Raw genomic sequence first — 19,040 nt, 5'->3', positions numbered from 1 at the left:
TTGGCAGTACCCACGGCCACGGTTGGCGGGAGGGTCGGGGCTGATGGCGGGCGCCCTGGAGGGCGGAGACCTGCCGAGCCGGGGCGGAGCCGGCTGCTGGGAGGGACGTGGCCTGCGTCCGGCGTCCGGCGTCCGTGCGAGTCCCTGGGCTTCGCGGGGACCCACCACCCCGTCCCCAGCCTGTGAGTGGCTGGGTGGGACAGCGGGGCTCTGCGTGCCCCCCACCTCCAGTTGTGGCCTCGTGGGGCGGCTACGCACCCCCCCATGTCACCGTATAGACGGGCCCAGGGCCTGTGGTGACCACAGCTTCTCCCCACAGAACCTCTTCGGCAAGATGGCTGACATCCTAGAGAAGATCAAGAAGTAAGTCCCCGGCCCCCAGCCCGCACCTTCGGGGGTGCGGCCCCGGTCCCGGCTGAGCCCCCCTCTCCCTTCCAGCCTGTTCATGTGGGTCCAGCCCGAGATCACGCAGAAGCTGTACGTCGCGCTCTGGGCTGCCTTCCTCGCCTCCTGCTTCTTCCCCTACCGCCTGGTGGGACTGGCCGTGGGTAAGGAGGCGCCCGGGCTGGGGTCCGGGCTGCCGTGCGTGCCGGGTTGGGGGGCGCGGGGGTCCCGGCCTGCTGCCCTCCGGAGCGTCCACAGAACGCACAGGTCTCTGGGGGCCGGTGTTAGCGCATGCGGCCTGCCTGCCCTGGCGCCGCACCCAACGGCTCTCCGTTAGAACTGTGGAACTTGGGAGAAACGAAGCCCATCGGAACCCCAGAGCCGTGATCCTTGTTCCTTAAAACGAGCCTGTTTTCTGCCTTCAAGAGCCAACCCCCGGCCCCGCCCCGCTCCCCGCGAGCACGGGGGCTGGGAGGCGTCGGTCGTGGACCGCGGTCAGCCAGCTCGGAGCGCTCACGGGGGCCTCGGGGGGGTGGGTCAAGGGAGGATGACGTGGGGTGCAGGTGTCGTGGGGGACAGTGGCCTCGAGTCTCTGTGCAGTGGGGTCTGAGCAGAAGGAGAGCTTTCTGGATTCTGCTTTGGGCGGGTCAGGAGCAGCCCGTGGCTGGGGTGGGGTGGGCAGGGCAGGGCAGTGAGGGGCCTGAAGCAGGCAGCTGCGTCGGGGTTGTGGAGCCCTAGGGGGACCCTGGTTGTGGTTGGAGCCCGACGCCAGGAGCTATGGATGGACTGGATGGTCGGGGAGGGCTCAGGGTATGCCCCGACGGGCTGGTAGGCCGTGTTGCCAAGTGGGGCCTCTGGGGAAGTGGGGGGGCAAACTGAAGACAGGGCGCTCAGAGCTTGATTTTGGGGTGGGCAGCATGCAGATTTCAGGGAGCCACTGGCCTCAGGGCTGACTGTGCACGATGTGGCTTCTGTCTCTTTCAGACCATGGGATGGCATGGCAGGATAGCTTGAACACCCCCATGGGTTTGCTGGCACCCCTGTACTGAACCCCTGCCTGGGGCTTCTGCAGGGTAGGGAGAGGGTGTGGGCCGGTGTGGAGGCTGCCCTGAGGCCAAAGCCATGGTTCTGAGGCTGCCCCAACCCACTCGGCCCACCTACCCCAGGAAGCTGCACCCTCCTCCCCAGGCTAGACCCTGAGCTCTGATTTCCTGCGGGGTCTCTGTGTCCCTGAAGCGGGCACGGCCTGTCTGCAGTGCAGGGGTCAGGGCGAGGGTAGAGGCTGGATCTGAGCTGGGACGTTGAGCTCGGGGTTCGCACAGGGCGGGGGCGGTCCCCACCTGCCAACCACCTCCTGGCGTGCCCCTGTGGCCTTGGTCTCTCATTGGCCCCCCTCATGCCTTGTCAGGACAAGCAGTGCTGACAGACAGCATGGCCTTGGGGACAAGGACTGACACCAACCAAAGTGAAATGCCCTCAGTCCTGTTTCTCGGGGGCCCGGGGTGCAGGGGGGCGCCTCTGGTGGCCGTGATGCCGGGCCACCAGATCAGAGGGCGGCTGGCTGGGGGTGGGTCCCTTGCACTTTCTTTCATGTCACCCTTGTGGGGTGGTAAGTGGTGGGCCCGTCTGTGTGCAAGGTGCTGTGGTCGGCAGGAGCTGCCTGAGGGCCCCAGGTGGCGAGACACTGAAGGGGACACCGCGTTGGCCGGGTCACCTCACACTCTTGCTCCCCCTGCCCTGCGCCGGCCACACCTGGGTTCTGGGAGGCCGTCTGTGGGCCCTGGCCACAACGGGACTGTCATCTCCTGTCCCTAGGACTCTACGCTGGCATCAAGTTTTTCCTCATTGACTTTGTCTTCAAACGCTGCCCGAGATTGCGAGCCAAATACGACACCCCCTACATCATCTGGAGGAGCCTGCCCACGGACCCCCAGCTCAAAGAGCGCTCCAGCACCGCCGTGTCGCGCCGGGTAGGCTGGCCTCGGGCGGGGCCCCCACTTGTGCTCTCTGTGCGTGGGGAGGCTGGTGTCTTCCTGATCTCGTGGGGCCCTTAAAGCAGACAGAGTACGGCCCCCGCTGCCCGGCACTGCTGCTTTAGAGCGCCCCACGGCGCCGGGTGGCCACTGGGGGAGGCTGTGCTAGAGGCCCTCTCCTGCCTCGAGGCCCCTCAAATCGGCCCCCGACGGACTTGCCTGAGCCATGCTGGCCCCCAGGCCAAGGGCAGGCAGGGTGCGGGGGGCTGGTCACGTCTGCCCAGAGCTAGGGGGCCTTGGGAGGAGGGAGCCGTGGGAGGTACTGTCTGGCCCTCTGTTCCCCAGCTCAGGTGCGGGCCTACCTCGTGCCCACAGGCTGGCATGGGGCCTGTATTTTATTCATGGTAGAAGGGCTTTGTGGGTGTTTGGCCCTGGGTCCCAGACTCGGACACAGAGGATGAGCTGGCCTAGGCACTCTTAGGGTCTCAGACGAGCGCGGGAGGTTCTGGGTCCCATAGGACTCCTGGGGAGGTCTGAGAAGGTTTCCTGAAGGAGGTGACGTCGGATGGCTGTGTTGTGTGAGTGTCGTCTGAGGACAGGGTGTTCGGTGACCCAGCAACGGGAGGGCAGCTCTGGGTCAGGTGAAGGTCAGGTGAAGGTCAGTCTTCCCAGGTTCTGGGACTGCAGAGCTTGCTGGGAGCCCACACTTGGGAGCAGCGTGTGAGGCTCTCTGCACACGAGCAGGGTCGTGGTGCGCTGGTGGGCGAGCTCTGGTCGTGCAGGAGGAGGCAGGCCTAGGGAGGAGGTACAGAGGCAGGCAGCCTGGCTCCCTGCGGGCGTGCGAGAGGACGAGGGGCTCATCCTCGCCCTGGGGTGATCAGGACAGGGCCTTCCAGGGGTTACCATGTAGCCCGGCCGGCCTCGGGAGAGACAGAGCCGGGGAGTGAGGACGTGGACTTCCTGGAGGTGGAGACGGGGAGGGGCCCCGCCACAGCGTCTGCGTGCAGCTCTGCTCAGCCCCCGTGTGTGAGCTCACGTCGCGGGGACCCTCTTTCTCCCTTCTCTCGGTCACGCGTCTGTCTGTCATCTCCTTCCTGGCCAGCTGTCAGGGTCCGACAAGGTATGGTGTCCGTGTGGAAACCCCTTCTCTGCGGGGACCTGATGCTGTGCGTTGCTGTGTTGTGACTCTGTTTGACCTTGAACGTCACTTTCCGTGGGCTGTGCCCCGGCCAGTTCCGATTTCAGAAATGTCTGGGATGGCCTCTGTGCTGAGCACCTGGTGGCCTGGGATATGGACCGCATGTGCTGGGGTGCAGGTCCTGGCCCGGCGCTCTGGAGTGGGGGCGCTGCTGGGGGAATCAGGGCTCCTGGGATGAGGAGCAGCCCCTGGCAGGGGCTCGTAGGGGTCCGCACCCCACATGCGGACATCCGCGCCTGCTGCTCGTCTCCATTGCCAGCTGGGCAGGGGCAGGCGGGGGGCTGTGTGCGTCCCTGTCCCCCCACCCGCAGCTGGCGCGACTAATGGGGAGTCCCATGTGCTCTTGGCAGCTGCAGACGGCCTCCTCGCGGAGCTGCGTCTCCGGCGCGCCCGCCGGCCTCAACAAGGACGAGGACGCCGGTCGCCTCCACGGCGCCAAGAAGGGCGGTTTCCACGAGATCTTCAACCTGACAGAAAACGAGCGCCCGCTGGCAGGTATGTGTGCGCAGAGCCTGTGGCCCGCCCTGGCCGTTTGGGGGCTCCGCCTGCGCTGGGGCCGGTGGCCGGGACAGGCCCTGGGGGCCTGGGAGGGCTCTGGGCAGCAGGCGGGAGTTGCTGGCTGTGCTCCTAGGGCACCCGTCTCATCGGCCGTGGATGGCTGGGCTGCAGGAACTCAGAGGGGCCGGCCAGGACCTGGTGGCAGGCGGCTGGGCCCTTAGAACCACGTGGCGGGTCACAGTGCATGACTGCCGGCCATGGAGAGCTGAGCTTTGACCTTGTCCAGTCCCCCCACCCTGCTAACCCGGGCCGTGCAGACGTGGCCCCTGAGTGTCGAGGCGGCGGGTCTGTCCGTCTGCACCACGTGAGCTGTGTGCTCCTCGGAGGGGACAGAAGCCCACGCCGGCTCCCACACGGGAGCAGATACCCGCTTTCTAGGAGAGCAGAGGGCAGCCTGCCTCCCGCTGTGGGTGTTCTTGGTGGCTGGGGAATGAGCTGGCCTGGCCCCGGGGAGCAGGGCTGACGGACCCCGTCCCTCCCTACTAGTGTGCGAGCATGGCTGGCGCTGCTGCCTCATAAACCGGGACCGCAAGATGCCCACCGACTACATCCGCAACGGGGTTCTGTACGTGACGGAGAAGTGAGTGCTGCGTAGGCCCTCGGTCCCCTGTCTCCCATCCTTGCTGTGGCGGCTGCGCCCTGGCCTCCCCAGCTCCTCTCGCTGAAGGGCCAGGCCTCAGAGACCGTGCCGGCTCTAGGGGGACACCCCAGGATGCGGGACGCCCGTGAACACGGCTCAGGTGCAATGTAGCCGCCAGCCTCAGTCGCCCTCATCTCAGAGCGCCGGCTCTGTGGAAAGTGGGTGCGCAGCAGCGGCTGGAAGGGACGCTCTGCCTGCCGCATGGGGACCGTGATGACAGCAGCCCGAGCGGGCGTCCCCGTGCGGTTGCTGGGTCACATGTCTTTGTTTCTCCTCTTGTAGTTACTTGTGCTTTGAAAGCTCCAAATCCGGTTCTTCCAAGAGAAACAAGGTCATCAAGCTGATGGACATCACGGACATACAGAAGGTCCGTGTGGGTCCTCTCCTACCCTCTTCAGTTACCCCTTTCCGGCTGCGGAGGAGAGAGGCCGTGGGGCCGTGAAGCCGGTGGGCTTCGGTTGGAAGGCAGATGTGTTCGCGGTGAGGGAGTGGTGCCGTCGGGAGACGTGGGAGTGCCTGTGTCAGGCTCCCCTTCTAGAAGGTCTCCGTGCAGAGCCCCCTAGCTCCCCTCGGAGAGTGTCCGCATACCACGGGCTTGCCCCCGTCCTCACGGGTCAGCGCCAGGCGCCCTCCCACAGATGGGGAAGGGGAGCACAGCACGGTGGGCCCGGCCGGGTGCCCCAGCCCCCACTAACCACTGTGTATCCGCCCCTTGGCCCTGAGATGCTCCCCCCACCTTGGGTGTGTCCTCGGCCAGTGTCCCTCCGAGCGTCACTTGGACAGGGCAGGGCATGTGCAGTGCCCCCCGCCTCCAGCGTCTGAGCGTCTGGGACACAGGCCAGCCTAGGTGGGGAGTGGCCGCAGCTCGCTGGCACGTCAGGAGCACACCCCCCTCGCGCCCCCCCACCCCCGCCGGAGAGAGATGCAGCGGCTGGGACAGGAGACGTTCCCCTGCTCCTTAGGGAGACCCCATCTCACTCGGCCTGCCGGGAGGGGTGGGATAGGGCATGGGCAGGTCTGGATTCTCGGTCATGAAGTCAGTCTGTCCTCTCGTGGTCAGGAAGGCAGGGTTTCATGGGGCTGGTTGTCTGTGGGCCCCTGGGAGAAGCGTGCCGGGGACAGGCCTGGTCCTGATCCTGGGAGGGCTCCAAGCTGACCATGTGCCATCACCCCTCAGTACAAGGTCCTCTCTGTCCTCCCGGGCTCAGGCATGGGGATCGCTGTGTCAACGCCTTCAACCCAGAAAGTAAGTGTGGTGCGGGACACCGGGCCGTGGCAGAGAGGTAGGGGGTGTGGGTCTAAATCCCTGGGACACACGCAGAGCCGCTGACCGGCTCGGGACCCGAGGGGACCCCCTTTCTCTTTCCCTCGCTGTGGCCGCAGCAGCCTCCTGCCTCTGCAAGTCCGGTCAGGTTCAGGGCCGGGGCCGCAGGGAGGAAGGGGGGGCCGGGAGGAGCCAGTCTCTCGCTGCAGGTGGGCCTGGAGCCCGTGCGGGGGCGTGGGGGGGTCTGCCCTTGGGCACCAGACCCCATGGGGCCCTGCTCAGCCTGGCTGCGCAGGGTCAGCACGCGTCTCCGCCCCACCAGCCGCTGGTGTTTGGCGCCATGGTGCACAGAGACGAGGCCTTCGAGACCATCCTCAGCCAGTACATGAAGATCACGGCAGCCGCGGCGGCTGGCAGCGACAGCTAGTGTCCATCCACCCGGGATGATGCTGGAAGGCTTTCGTTTGGTTTTTTGGTTTATTTTTGTTTTTTTTGTTTTTTTGTTTTTTAACAATTTGATAGTGGAAAAACAGTTGGACATCCTCCTGATCTTTCGCAATAATTCCCCTTGACCTGTGGTTTTATTGTGTTCACGCTGCGCTTCCCGGACCCCTTCACGCGGGGGTTGCGGCCTCGGACGGCGCCCGCCCGTCCCACAGGGGAGGTGCGTCCCACGACCACACGGACGCAGAGGGCAGGGATGCTCGGAGGCCAGCGGGAAGGAGGACACTCAGGCCTGTGCCAGCCGCCGCCGAGTACAGCCGCCGTCCCGCCGCCCTGGACGGAGAGCCCGCGCCCGCCGCGCCCGGCCCTCCAGAGGCCGGAGCGCTTGCACGCCGAAGCCACGGCTGCGAGCACCGGCGTCCCTCTTCCTGGGCATGAAGGACATCGGTGAGGAGCGGCTCGGAGGCGCCTCCGCCGACCACCCTGGGCGGGCCCGTGGGTCTCACTCCTTCCTGTAGCGAGGCCACCTACCACGCGGCCTCAAGTGGGGCCCGGGACAGGGCGCGGCTCGGTCTGGCCTGCGCTCGGTGCCAGCCATCCACAGGGGCCAAGGAGCCACCAAGGCCACTGGCCATCTGGGCCCTACTAGCCACTGGGAGGCCAGGAGTCGGCAACCCTCACAGACAGGGAGTGGCGTGCAGGCAGAAGCACATCTTTCACTCTCTGCTCTGGAAAGTAGACCATCGGCCGGGGCTTTCGGGGCCCTCTGAGCGCGGGATGCTCTCAGATGAACGTCAGCCGCAGCACGGCCAGGTGTGGCTTCGTGGTGACAGCCTCCGGGGCTGGCAGAGGGGTGCTCTGGGGCCCAGGGGCGGGAGCGGCCTGGATGCACCGTGGGCCAGGCTGGCTGCCGGTTTGCCATGGGAGCTGTGTGGGGCCACTCGGGGGCTCCAGCAGTGGGGAGTGACTGAGTGGAGCCCAGAGGCTGGGGGCCGGGTGGTCTGCGCCCCTGACGTCCGGCGGTGGGAGCGAGCCACCCCCACCCGGCGCCTGCCAGGGCGCTGGTGGCCGAGGCCGGGGTTTGGGGGAGGGGTCTGTCTGCGGGCTGCATTGGCTTGGGGACAGGCCTGTGACCTTGGGGAAGGACAGGCTGAGGTTGTGGCGGCCGCGCCCACCCCCCGGCCGGTGCCTCCGACTCGACGGCGGCTCCTCGGCGTGCCCTGCGTCCCCTGGGTGTCCTGGACATTGTTGTTTTTTGAAGAAACAGAAGATTATATTTTTTACAGAGAGCAAGCTGTTTTTCTTATTTTTGTATCATTTTTCAGATGTAATTTTTACCTTTGCTCCAGTCCTAATTTGCTGGTTTGGGTGAAGCCCGGTGGCCTCGCTCGCGTCCTCCTTCTCGGGGGGCCACGGAGCCGCACGCCAAGGCCCAGGCCGCGCTCCCAGGGGGCCGCGCTCCCAGGGGGCCGCGCCGACCAGCCTGATGAAGCACACAGCCCGCCCGGCCGGTGAGGTCTGAGGGCACCCGCGGCGCCCGCCGCCCTGGTCTGCCTGGCGCTGGCGTTCACACGACCCCGCAGGCCGGCTTCTCGTCGGACCGAAGGCAGAGCCGCTCTGAGTCCTGGCTTTGGCTCCCACTGTGGGCGCAGGGGGACCGGCTCCCATGGGCCCCGCAGAGGCCTCAGGCACCCCCGGGGACCCTCCCACAGGGACCCTCCCGCGGTGCCTGAGGCGAGGGGGGACAGGCCGATTCAGGGGGACCCTCTGGGAGCCGCTCACACCCCTCCCTGGGGCTGCCAAGGGGTTGGCATGGGGCTTGCCCTCCTCAGCAGAGCGGGTGGTTTGGTTCGAGTCCCTTCTGAGGAGAAAGGGAGATGAAAACTGACCACGTGCGGAGCACGGCCCGGGGCGCTGGGTGGGGGTACGTGGCCCCCGGGGGCTCCCCGCTGCCTGGCAGAGAGAGCCCAGGGTTTCTATCAAACTGTGTAAATCTGGGCAGATGTTTAATTTCTATGACTAATCACTGAACTAGCGTGAATGTTACATTTTTAGGTCCAAAGCTCGAGTCTGTTTTGGATCTGTAAGTAACCGTTCCTGCTGTCACTCTGTTCCACAGAAGGGTTGTACTGTATGAAGAACTGATGAAAAACCCTGTAACAGTTTTTTAAGAAAACTTTGTTTGTTTAAAGAAGTCTTGTATAAATTATAATTTTTATTTAAATAAACCTCAGATGCTTTGTGCTCCGGGGAGGGTGGGGGGTGCTTGGCCTCCCCAGTGGGGCCCCTGTGCCTTGTCGGCAGCTGGAGGGGGGCAGGCCGGTTCCCCTCCTGGGGGCCCAGGATCACCGTGAGCACCAGTGCTGGAGGGTAGCAGGGGTTTGGGATCCGAAGCAGCCTGGGGCATGGAGTGTGGCAGGGGGCATGGGAGCAGACATTGAGGGGAAGCAGGGGTCCCGGTTCCCAGAGGCTGGAAGGCCGGTTCAGCGCATCCAGGGCCTGGCACTGGGTGACAGGGCAGTGGGCCCATCACTCTGCCGGGACACGGAGGAGCCTAGAAAAGGACCCTCGGGGTTGGGGAGCAGGTCCTAGGCAGGACGTCCCTGGGGATGGTAGGCATCTCTGGGACCAGCTGCAACCTGGAGCCCTCCCCCCTGGGGTTTGGGCAGAAGGGTCCCCGGTGGCCCCCGTGGCTCAGCCAGTCGAGACACTGACAGTGGAGACCAAGGGATGCAGGAACTGGCCGACATCTGAACCCACCAAAGTCCTGTGTGGAGCTGAGCTGGGCACAGTCAAGGGCGCAGCCTCCTGCCCCCGACACCCACAGCTTGACCCAGGTCCCACGAAGTGAGCGGGAGCTGAACAGACATCAGGTCTGAGGGGCTGGCCCTGCGCTCAGATGAGCCCCATCCTCCCGTTCGTCCGTTTGTCCGCTGCGGGCAGTCTCAGGGCTGGGACCGCGCTGGGACAGGCCGGTGGTCCCTGGGGGCCAGGTACCCGGTGAACGCTCTTGGGACTGCACAGCCCAACAGGTAAGGTCTATGAGGTCCCAGCCCTGTGGGGACCCCTGTTATGGGGAGGGGGAGGGGTGAGGAGGAGCCGGAGGAGGTGGCAGGGACCCCTTCGCCCCCCTCGCCGATGGGGCTCCCTGTTTGCCTGTTTTGTTATTTAATGTGTCCACAAAGTAGCAGAAATAGGTCTCCTCCCTCCTGTAAGAGCTCCCCGGGGACCACATTCGGTGGAATTGGTTTTGTCTGTGGCGGCTGTGTTTCCTCTGGTGGGTTTACAGCAGTCCTCTGCAGGGGGCGTCTCCTGGCTTCACCCCGGGCGCCCCGAAACCAAAGGAGGTGCCTTGGTGGCCCCGTGGTTTTGGGGCCTTTATTCTTGGGAGCCTGAGCCCCTGCCAGGCTCCCACAATCTCCTTCTGGCTGCAAGACAGAGGAGCAGCTGCCCCGGCCTGGGGAGGGTCTGGGGCCCCAGGGGACAGGAGCACTGAAACACTGGCTCTCATCGAGTGCAGGCACCTGCCGCTGATGCTGAAACAGCATTTAGTGAATGGGGCGGGGGGATCGCATGTGGCCCAGAGAAGTGTTGCCATCAAGTTGGGGACCGAAGGCGGTGGTTACCGCTGTTCTCCTGCAGGAACCAACCTGCAAAGCTGACTCCTCACGCATCCCCTGTGGTGGAGGCTGGAGTAGGGGCCGGCAGCTTGGGGCGGGGTGGCAGGGGTGATGGGGGGGGGTGGGCGGCCACTGCCTGCGGCCTTATGACCCAGCAGGGATCCGTGGGTCCATCCAGGAGGCCCTGCCCTGCGGGAGTGTGCAGAGGCAGGGGGTGGGGGGCCCGGGGGAGCCATCCAGCCCCTGAAATCAGCCCCCCCATGCCGGAGCTGGGAAGCCCACCCCGTCTCCTGCTGGGTCCCAGCGCCTCCACAGCCTCGGGCTGGCATTGTCGGGGGTGCAGGGCTCCCAGGATACTGGCGGCAGAGGTGGGGGGCAGGCGCCTGGGGACCCAGTCCTTTAGAGGGAGGCACTGCTGTCCCTTCTGTACGGGGAGTCAGACCTGGCACAGATGGGGGACAAGTGGGCAAGGTCCTGAAGCTGGAGCGACTCCACTCTTCCCACTCGTTGGTGACAGCACTGTGGGAACCCCAGATCTAGAAACAAGGGCTTTTTTAAAGATTGTATTTATTTGACAGAACACAAGTGGGGACAGGGAGAAGCGGGCTCCCTGCGGAGTGGAGAGCTCAAGGCAGGACTCGATCCCAGAACCCCAAGATCACGACCCGAGCCGAAGGCAGACGCTTCACCGACTGAGTCTCCTATGCACCCCACACAGGTAAGTTTTCATAGTAAGAGGCACAATTTCTGGGTTCCATATGATACACTTAAAAAAAATCAGATTTCTATGTAAAAACAAAAAATATTTAATCCCAAAATACAGTTTGCTAGGAATATACGTGAACGGTTCAGATACTGTGGGAAACTAGGAACTGTCAGAAGACCCGAGTAAGGCTTTATGAATGGGAACGTGCCGCGTTCCCGGACTGGAAAGCTCAGCCTCGTGATGAAAACGTCTTCTCACAATGTGCAGCGTGAAGCAGCGGGGTCCAGGAGACGCGCAGCGTGACTCCTTTCAGGAGAACAGCGGCGCCTGCCGGACGAGGCCGGACGAGACGGGAGCGAGTGTACAGGGAGAGAACCCTGCTCCTGCCGGCTCAGGCTCCGGGGCTGTACGCCCCCGAGCACGCGGACGGCAGGCAGGGGAACCGGACAAAAGGCACACGTTCTTACTTGATGCTAGTAGCTTCTTTTGTTGCTGTTCATGGAGACTTTTATAGAAAAGAATCAGAAGACCCAGAGAAGCAGTTAGATCCTGGGGCTTCTTAACAAACGGCAACAAACTTGAGAAGATCGGACAAGCTGGATGAGGGTTTGGGGCTTCTGAGGTCGTAGGACGGCACTGAGGGGTCTCAGCGGGGAAGTGAAGGGACCTAGCTCGGCACCGAGCGTCCCCGCGGCCAGCCCACGGCGCTGGAGAGGGCGGCACGCCCGCCCGCGGCGAGGTTTGATCCCGCTTCTCAGCAGATGGGTGTGGGTGCAGAGGGCGCCTCTTGAAGTCTTCAGCTCGAGACAACCTTATGCCCAAGTGGCCTGTCTTGGGGTGGCCTGTCCTGACCCCCTCACACGGATAAACAAGGGAAGGGTGCACCGGAAACGGGTCCCCCACAAGGGGAGCACGGGGACTTCGGGAGGAAGTTCTAGCTCTTGGCCTGGGTGACCCCGTGTCCCTCGTTTTATTCTTGTTCTTTACACTGTTACATGGGTGGGGCCTGGGCGCCTTGGTCGGGCGGGCGTCTGACTCGGAGTTCAGTGCAGGTCATGATCTCGGGGTTGTGGGATCAAGCCTGGGGGTCGGTTGGGCCCTGTGCCCAGCGGGGAGTCTGCCTGGGATTCCCCTCCCCCTGCTCACGTGCACCTGCTCACTCTCAAAACAAGTGTGCACAGGCGTTTTCACGAAACATGCTCTGCTTTGAGCAGAACAAGAATTTATAAAAGAAAACCAAACTCTGCCCAAAGTAACTTTATTTTTGTCTTCTCAAACATACCAGAGCAAATACGCCATTTTCCAATCTTGAAACCAGCAAGATTACAAGAAAGTGAAGCCACCCTCTCAGGCCATACTTGCCCGTTACCCAGGATTGTACCAGAGCAGTCGCCCCTGCCCCGCCCCCGAGCCGCAGGGACCGCCCACCAGGTGCCCACCTGGTGCGGAGAAGCAGGAAAGCTCAGAGCGTGATGGCTCCTGGTGTTTTTGCACTGATGAGTCACCAAGGAAGTTAAAACACAGACTAACCCTTCTAGATGGCCCTAAGTTTTCAATGACCCACCACTGGTCCAGGTTTTTCTTCACCACCCTGGAGTCCAGTGGTTGTGGGGACTTCCCGGAGATCCGAGCCTCTCGCCCCTGGGGGAATGTCTGAACAGTCCTTCCGGACTGTGGACTGTGTGCACATCATCGGGAACTCCCGGGGCGTCCCGACCATCACTCGGGTCCCGAGAACGGCCCCAAGGCCTGCAGTTCTGGACTTGGGCACGCGGCCAGCCATGCGGGAAGCCGGGGACAGGGCCGGCTCTCAGTGAACAGAGAATGCTCACCGTGGCCCGGACCAGTTTCCTACAATGGGCAGTGGGTTGTAGGACAGGCCAGAACTGTTTGGGGAAAGCTTGTGAAGGAGCCTGTCCCACAGCGTGGTTCTGCGCCCTCCCCCGGGCCCTGCCATGTGGCCGCTGCCCCCGCACAGAGCTGCCTGCCTGTCCTTCCCACCAGCAGCGAGCTTCGGGGATCAGAAAGAGCCTGCGGGGACTGACTTTCCACACCCAGACGGCGCCCGACCAGGACCTGCTAAACCGTTGCCTTTGTACGATGACGCAGTGACGTGGTCTACTGGAAAGGCCACAAGGAAAGCTCGCTTTGGTGTGACCTGGACGGGACTGAGATGGAGTAGGAGATCGCACGTGTGCTCCAGACACGAACACCAAAAGGAGATGCGACCAGTATCGGATGTCTCTGGGGTGAACAGGACCAGCTACCCCTCCAAACGGCCAAGCGCCGCCCGGGACAGTCAGGCCGGCTCCGTCTCCGCAAACCAGAGTCCAAGCCGCAGCTTCTATTTCAAATAAAGCTATTTTCGAGGCGTCTTCCACATACCTAATGTGAATACAAAGGAAACAAGGCCAGAGTGCCGACGAGGGACCCTGGGGACTAGGGTCATACCTCCAGGGAACCCCCGTCGCTGGGGCTCTGGTGCATCCGCAAACATTGCGCTAACTATGGGGACACCACTTCCCGCTGACAAGGACGTTTGCATAAACACATGGAATGAAGCGAGAAGAAAAGCCCAAGTCTGGAGCATGTGCGGAGACCTGGGGCCTGCGGCCAAGGAGCCACGGGAACGTGGGACCTTGGGACCCACCCTCAACAGGGCGAGGCTGCTCGGCCCGAGGTGAACACAGTCCACACAGCGGATTGCACCCCTTGCGCGCCTGCTTCCTCCCACCACCCCACGAAGCCCTCCCGTTACCCACTGGGTTGCTGTGAAGCGTGGGTCCTCTCCGTTTAAAACGGACGCCATGTCAGAGCTCGCGACCGTTCTCACCAGCGGCCGACTGCCCCAGAGGCACCAGCGTGACCGAGGCAAGGGCCAGGACTTTGCAGATACAGGGTCTCTCCGTCAGTGTCCTTCTTCCTAAGACGGTCCTGCTCCGAGGTCACCGGAGCCGCTCGGGACACACCCGGCCCAGTAAGCGCGCCCCAAGCCCAGGTTCAGGTGACAATAACAGGAAGACGACCCGGTGTCCCAAAACCTGAGCGCGCACGCGAGTCCGGCCGGCGGAGAGGGCCGGTGAGCTGCTCGACACCTCCCAACCAGATGCTTGGACCTCACATCCACCATCCCTAAAACGACTGTGACAGAGCCACAGGTGGGCCCCTGGAAACCGCCATCGGCCTAGTATCTAAGAAGTCAGAGCCCCAAATTGACAGGGGCCACTGGCGGAGGCCAGTTCTGTGAAACGCGGTCCACAGGCTCACAGAGAGCTGAAGGCCGGGAACGTTCACGGATTTGCTGACCAAGCAGTTTGTCTAAAATCAAGATCTAACTATCAAAAATAAATTTCTAAATTTAAATGTATATATCAACGTAATTGGTCTGCAGGAATTTTCTTAAATGGCGCTCGCGCTTCCCGAGCACGGCGGGGCGGGCGGGGCGTGAGGGCGGCTCAGCAGTCCGGCTCCTTCGCGGTGTCCTCCATTCCCCGCGCGAAGAGGCGGACCAGCTGGCAGTGGACCCTGCAGAGACAAAGGGCCTCGCGTGACTCCCCCGGCCCCCTGGCCCTCGGCCCAGCTGCTGGTCGAGGGTGGAGGGACCTGGGGGTCTCCTCATGGCTGGCTCTGGGCCCGGCCCCGCAGGGACAGGCCAGGGGTGCACAGTGACTTACCCGCGCTCTTCAGAGGCCTGTCTTGTAAAGGGCGCGGAGGCCCCGAAGGCCGGGTTCAACACCCGGCACCCCCTCTTCAGCAGCGCGACCACCCCCAGATGGCCGTGTTCCGAGCTTTCAGGGCCGCAGGGAGGGCTCCGTGCGGGGTGACCCCCCCATGTGGGATGTGCAGGACATCCGGTCAGCCGGGATGAAGGAGCGCCACCCCAGCCCCGACCCAGGGGTCCATGAGTGGCCGAGGTGCCCGAGAGACCCCTCCTTCTACGACAAGCGTGAGGATGAGCACTGAGGGGCTCAGGGGTCCGCGTGGTCCCCACCAGCAGGGCCACCTTCCCCCTCTACTAATGATGGCACAGCCTCCTCCAAGATGTTCAGTAAGAAAAACTCCGTAACTGGGGCATCTGGGTGGGTCAGATGGTTAAGCGCCTGCCTTCAGCTCAGGTCATGATCTCCAGGTCCTGGGATCGAGTCCTGCCTCAGGCTCTCAGCTCAGCGGGGAGCCTGCTTCTCCCCCGCCCCACCACTCCCCTGCTCACACTCTGTCTAGCTCTCTCCAAAACGAGTAAATCAAATCTCAAGGAAAAAAAAAACCTAAGTCACTTACTGCTCAAACATGGTAATGATATCAAGATACAGACCATATGCTTGCCAAAATAACGCTGTTACTGGTTTTCAAAGTTTCCCGCATTTTAGTAAATCCTTAAGCCAGCATCACAACTAATTCCACGTCTTTGGTCAAGTTAGAAAAGCCGAGTCCCTGCGCAGACAACTGTCCCGGCGGCTTCTCCTGCGGCCTCGGGGCGACCACCCCAGGGAGGCTGCTAGCCAGACCCCCAGCTCCGGCCACAACCAGGGCCCCCCGAGGTCCATGGGGCTGCTGGCCCATGGAGCAAATGAAGGAACGCGTCCTGCTGTGACGTCCGTGGGGACAGCAGCCTCCTCCCCAAAGCAGCCGACGGTGCCTCGGGGGCAGACAGAATGGGGGCGCGGGGGACACGGAGCCCCGGGAGACGCGCCCGGGCACGCACCTGACCTCGATGCTGGAGCTGCTCAGGACCTCCCCGTCGCAGTTCCAGGAGCTGTTGGACACGGGGCAGCAGCAGGGCGCGGAGTCGCCGCACACGGGCCCGACGCGCGCCTTCCCCCTCTCCTTGAGGTCGCCGTCCTCGTCCTCCATGTGCTTCGACAGAAACTGGAATTTCTTCACACGATAAACTTCGACAAAAGCGAAGTCAAACTACCGAGAGACACAGAAGGGGGTGGCGTTCTTCGGGCCCAGGCCGAGGAGGCCGGGCCGGGGAGTCTGGGCCGTGGGCCGCGCCGCCGTCAGACGCCCGCCTCCCACCGTGGCCGCGGCGACGGGCACTTGCTAAAGGGTTCGGGCCGGGCGGCTCAGTCGGCGGAGCGGCCGGCTCTCGGCTTCGTCTGGGGTCACGATCTCAGGGTCGTGGGATCGAGCCTCCCGCTGGGCTCTGTGCTGAGTGGGGATCCTGCTGGACAGCCTCTCTCCCTCTCTCTCTGCCCCTCCCCTGCTCACTCTCTCTCAAAAACAAGTAAACCTTAAAAAAAAAACCAAAAACAAAAGCATTCTGGTGGTTCCTTAGCTGTAACTTGTACAATTCCTTACCTTTTATAAACGCTAGTTTAAAAGCCACATAAGAACACCATTAGAGTAGACCTTAAGCACAATTTAACAAAAAACCACCCCTAGATCTTACTAAAATCAGAGACACACCCACAGCCACAGGCCTCCGGGTGCTGCGAGACGCGGGGTCTCCCGCTGCTCACCTGGTCGCACTGGTTGGTGTGCCTGACCAGAAACCGCAGGAAGTTGAACCGGGAGCATTTCCGGATAAGGATGAGGTCAGAAGAGCCGTCCCCCAAGTGCGCGGCCGGGGAGAGGCCCCGGGGGGTCCGGGGACAAGCGCAGGACATGTTTGTGGCGTTGATGGCCAGGAACTTCCCGCAGACCACCTTCCACTCCTCCACCTCCTCTGAAGCAGAAAGGGGCGTCGCGGACGGGACGTTAGGGGCGGGCGGGCATCCTGAGACCCTCGCCACAAACTCTCCCCGCGACGGGCCCCCGGCACCAGCACCAAGAATCCTGTGCCGACCGCCGAGCCCAGAGGGTCACCAGGCAAAACACGGAGCAGTTTTGCTGGTCCTCACGTGGGGACTTCTGGACAATTTCAAACACAGACCGATCGCAAGCGTGGCCTGCGAGCTATTTTCACATTTTTACATGGTCGGAAGAAATCAAGAGAAATATGTTGGGACACATGAACCTGCTACGGAACCGAACTGCACGTCCCCAGAGTTTGCCGCGGCGCTGCGTCCCTTCCCTTGCAAGTGCCGGGCAAAGCCCGAAGGCGCACAGGTGGGTCGCAGGAGAGCTCGCTGGGCCCCGAGCAGAGCATTGTGGGGAACGGGAGCCGGGCTGGCGTCCAGCCGCGGCATCGCCCTGCCACAGGGCCGTCCGGCGCCCGCTGTCTGCTGCCTATGGGAGCCCAGGAGACAGGGAGGTGCAGAGCGGCACCCACACGGGGACAGACGCGGCGCCCACACGGGGACAGACGCGGCGCCCACACGGGGACAGACGCGACACCCTCCAGGACTCGGAAATGCGCGGCTCTGCACATGGCGTGACAGTGCCTGATGCGGAGACGTTACCTGTGTTCTCCAAACCGTACAACGACTTCTTCTGCTCCTCCTCCAGCTGCTGCCTGCTTTGCCGGCACACGAAGCACCTGAAAGACAAGGACGTCACCACCCTTCCTGAGGGCGCAGACACTCGCCGGGGACACGGGACTGCAGGAACTCTCCTGGGACAGCAGGCTCGGTCTCAGAGGCTGAGCTAACAATATTTCCTTTGCACGCCAGTTTGAATTCTCCAGATTAGACCTTGTGACAATGACCCGTGTCCTCCAGTCCTGCTCTAACACAGGTAAGCGTCACACGAGCAGGACGCATCCTACGAGGCCGGGAAGCTGGCGCCCGGAGCCAGGAATGCGCGGCCCCAGGTTAGCGGAGCTCCAGCGGGAGCAAAGGCCAAGAAAGGTACAAATTCCACGGCCAGTAATACACTGGTTTTCCGTGTTCCCGTCACTACCAAGCAAGTGGACTGGGAACTCCACGGTTAGTGCGGTCGGTGTCTGCGGTCCCGGGGCCCAATGGACTCCCTATCCCCCAGGGTACGAGGGTTTACGCCCCAGATGAGCTCAGCAGTCAGCTTGGCGACGCGACGGCGGAAGGAGCTTCTGCCTCTAACTGTTCTGATCTATGGTCTCGAGTCCCTCACTTCAAGGAAGGGAGAAACGTGGGGACACGGGACCCCAGAGGCCCTCCGCCGAGCTCCGTCGCTGGGCACGTGAGCGACCCCCTCCCCCGTCGACACGAGACGATGCCACACGCCCACGACAGGGAAACAGCCCCAAACAGTCCCAAACGCCACGTGCGCCGAAACGCACGGAAGGGGGTGCTCACCCCGCCCGGCAGGGCTTCCTGTCCCGCGGAGACCCCACCGTGTGTCGCGCCGGCAGAAAAGATACCGTCCCTTCATAGCAGTGATGTGACAGGAAGGTCTTCAAACCTGAGAACAGAGCACGAAGGAGTCAGTCCAGCATCATCCCCGGCCACGCCGCCCCACGAAACCAGCGCCTCCCGGGAGCCGGCTGACGGGATCAGGGAGGGCGCCTGGTCCCCAGGGCTGCCCCTGACAGCGGCCCCTCCTGGCCCGCCCACAGGTCGCTGGCGGCTGCTGAAGCCCCAGACATCTGCATGGCCTGAAGGAGACGCTTCCAAGGGCGGAGCCCCCGGATCCCGTCGGCTCCTCTCAGGCTGTCGGCCCACACCCTGGCGTCCCCCAGCCTCGGCGGCCCAGGGTCACCCAGCACAGCTCTGGCATCTGGAAAGAGCTCTGACAAAGGTCACGGCAGCACTGGGCCCAGAGGACGGTGGCCGGCCCCGGGGCCGACTGCGGGAGCCACCCGCTCTCAGCAGGCCTGGCCAGCCTCAAGAGGACCCCTAAGAGTGAGGCAGGAACCCAGCTGGCTGGTGCAGGAGTCCCACAGGACACGAGCATGGGGCCCGGGTCACAGTGGAGACCATGCCGTGTCCTGGGAGTGGAACAGTGACACCATGCCCCGCATCAGACAGCAGAGGCCACGGTCACATCCCGCATGATGGGCACAGCACTGAGCGCCCCCGCCCTGGGCCCCCGCCCACTGTGCCAGCACCTGGCATGTGGCTGGGCCACGGGATACACTCAGTAACCACGTGTCCTGTGCAGAAGCCACTTCTAGTGGCCCCCAGTCCACCTTCCTCCCGCTGCCCATCTCCCTGCTTCTCCCCCCGACACCCCCGCACCCCGCTCCTTGCTAATGTGAAGGGTACACCGCCGGAACCCTGCAGGGCAGCCTCTCCCTGGACGGCGGTGACCCATCTCTGCCCGTCCTCAGACCACGTGCACGACCCATGGGCCGAAGACGTCAGCCTTCCCTCTGCCTCGGAACCACCTCGGGGCATTGCGGCGTGTCGGGCTCCAGGTTGGGGAGGAGACATGTCCCCGCGGAGGGGCGAC

The 19,040-nt window shown here is 63.5% G+C and overlaps 2 protein-coding genes across 6 annotated transcripts in view; one reads left to right on the top strand and one right to left on the bottom strand.

The window, feature by feature from the left end:
- GRAMD4 (GRAM domain containing 4) overlaps positions 1-8,691 on the top strand; it is a 73,572-nt gene extending 64,881 nt beyond the window's left edge. For all 5 annotated transcript variants that reach the window (XM_032345899.1, XM_032345895.1, XM_032345898.1 and 2 more), the window contains 8 exons: positions 320-363; positions 439-548; positions 2,200-2,354; positions 3,906-4,050; positions 4,600-4,693; positions 5,036-5,120; positions 5,931-5,999; positions 6,340-8,691. In XM_032345899.1, coding sequence (XP_032201790.1) covers positions 320-363; positions 439-548; positions 2,200-2,354; positions 3,906-4,050; positions 4,600-4,693; positions 5,036-5,120; positions 5,931-5,999; positions 6,340-6,444 — 807 coding nt within the window. In that variant the 3' untranslated portion in view covers positions 6,445-8,691. The remainder of the gene's footprint in view (positions 1-319; positions 364-438; positions 549-2,199; positions 2,355-3,905; positions 4,051-4,599; positions 4,694-5,035; positions 5,121-5,930; positions 6,000-6,339) is intronic.
- A 3,337-nt stretch (positions 8,692-12,028) lies between these two features.
- Positions 12,029-19,040, bottom strand: part of CERK (ceramide kinase) — a 42,700-nt gene continuing 35,688 nt past the window's right edge. Inside the window, exons 11-15 of the mRNA XM_032345705.1 lie at positions 17,945-18,050; positions 17,132-17,208; positions 16,250-16,455; positions 15,490-15,698; positions 12,029-14,312 (exon numbers count right to left, since the gene is read on the bottom strand). Coding sequence (XP_032201596.1) covers positions 14,243-14,312; positions 15,490-15,698; positions 16,250-16,455; positions 17,132-17,208; positions 17,945-18,050 — 668 coding nt within the window. The 3' untranslated portion in view covers positions 12,029-14,242. The remainder of the gene's footprint in view (positions 14,313-15,489; positions 15,699-16,249; positions 16,456-17,131; positions 17,209-17,944; positions 18,051-19,040) is intronic.

This window comes from Mustela erminea, chromosome 6 (assembly GCF_009829155.1).
Source record: "Mustela erminea isolate mMusErm1 chromosome 6, mMusErm1.Pri, whole genome shotgun sequence".
Classification (NCBI taxonomy): domain Eukaryota; kingdom Metazoa; phylum Chordata; class Mammalia; order Carnivora; family Mustelidae; genus Mustela; species Mustela erminea.
This window is presented reverse-complemented; position numbering and strand designations above follow the sequence as displayed.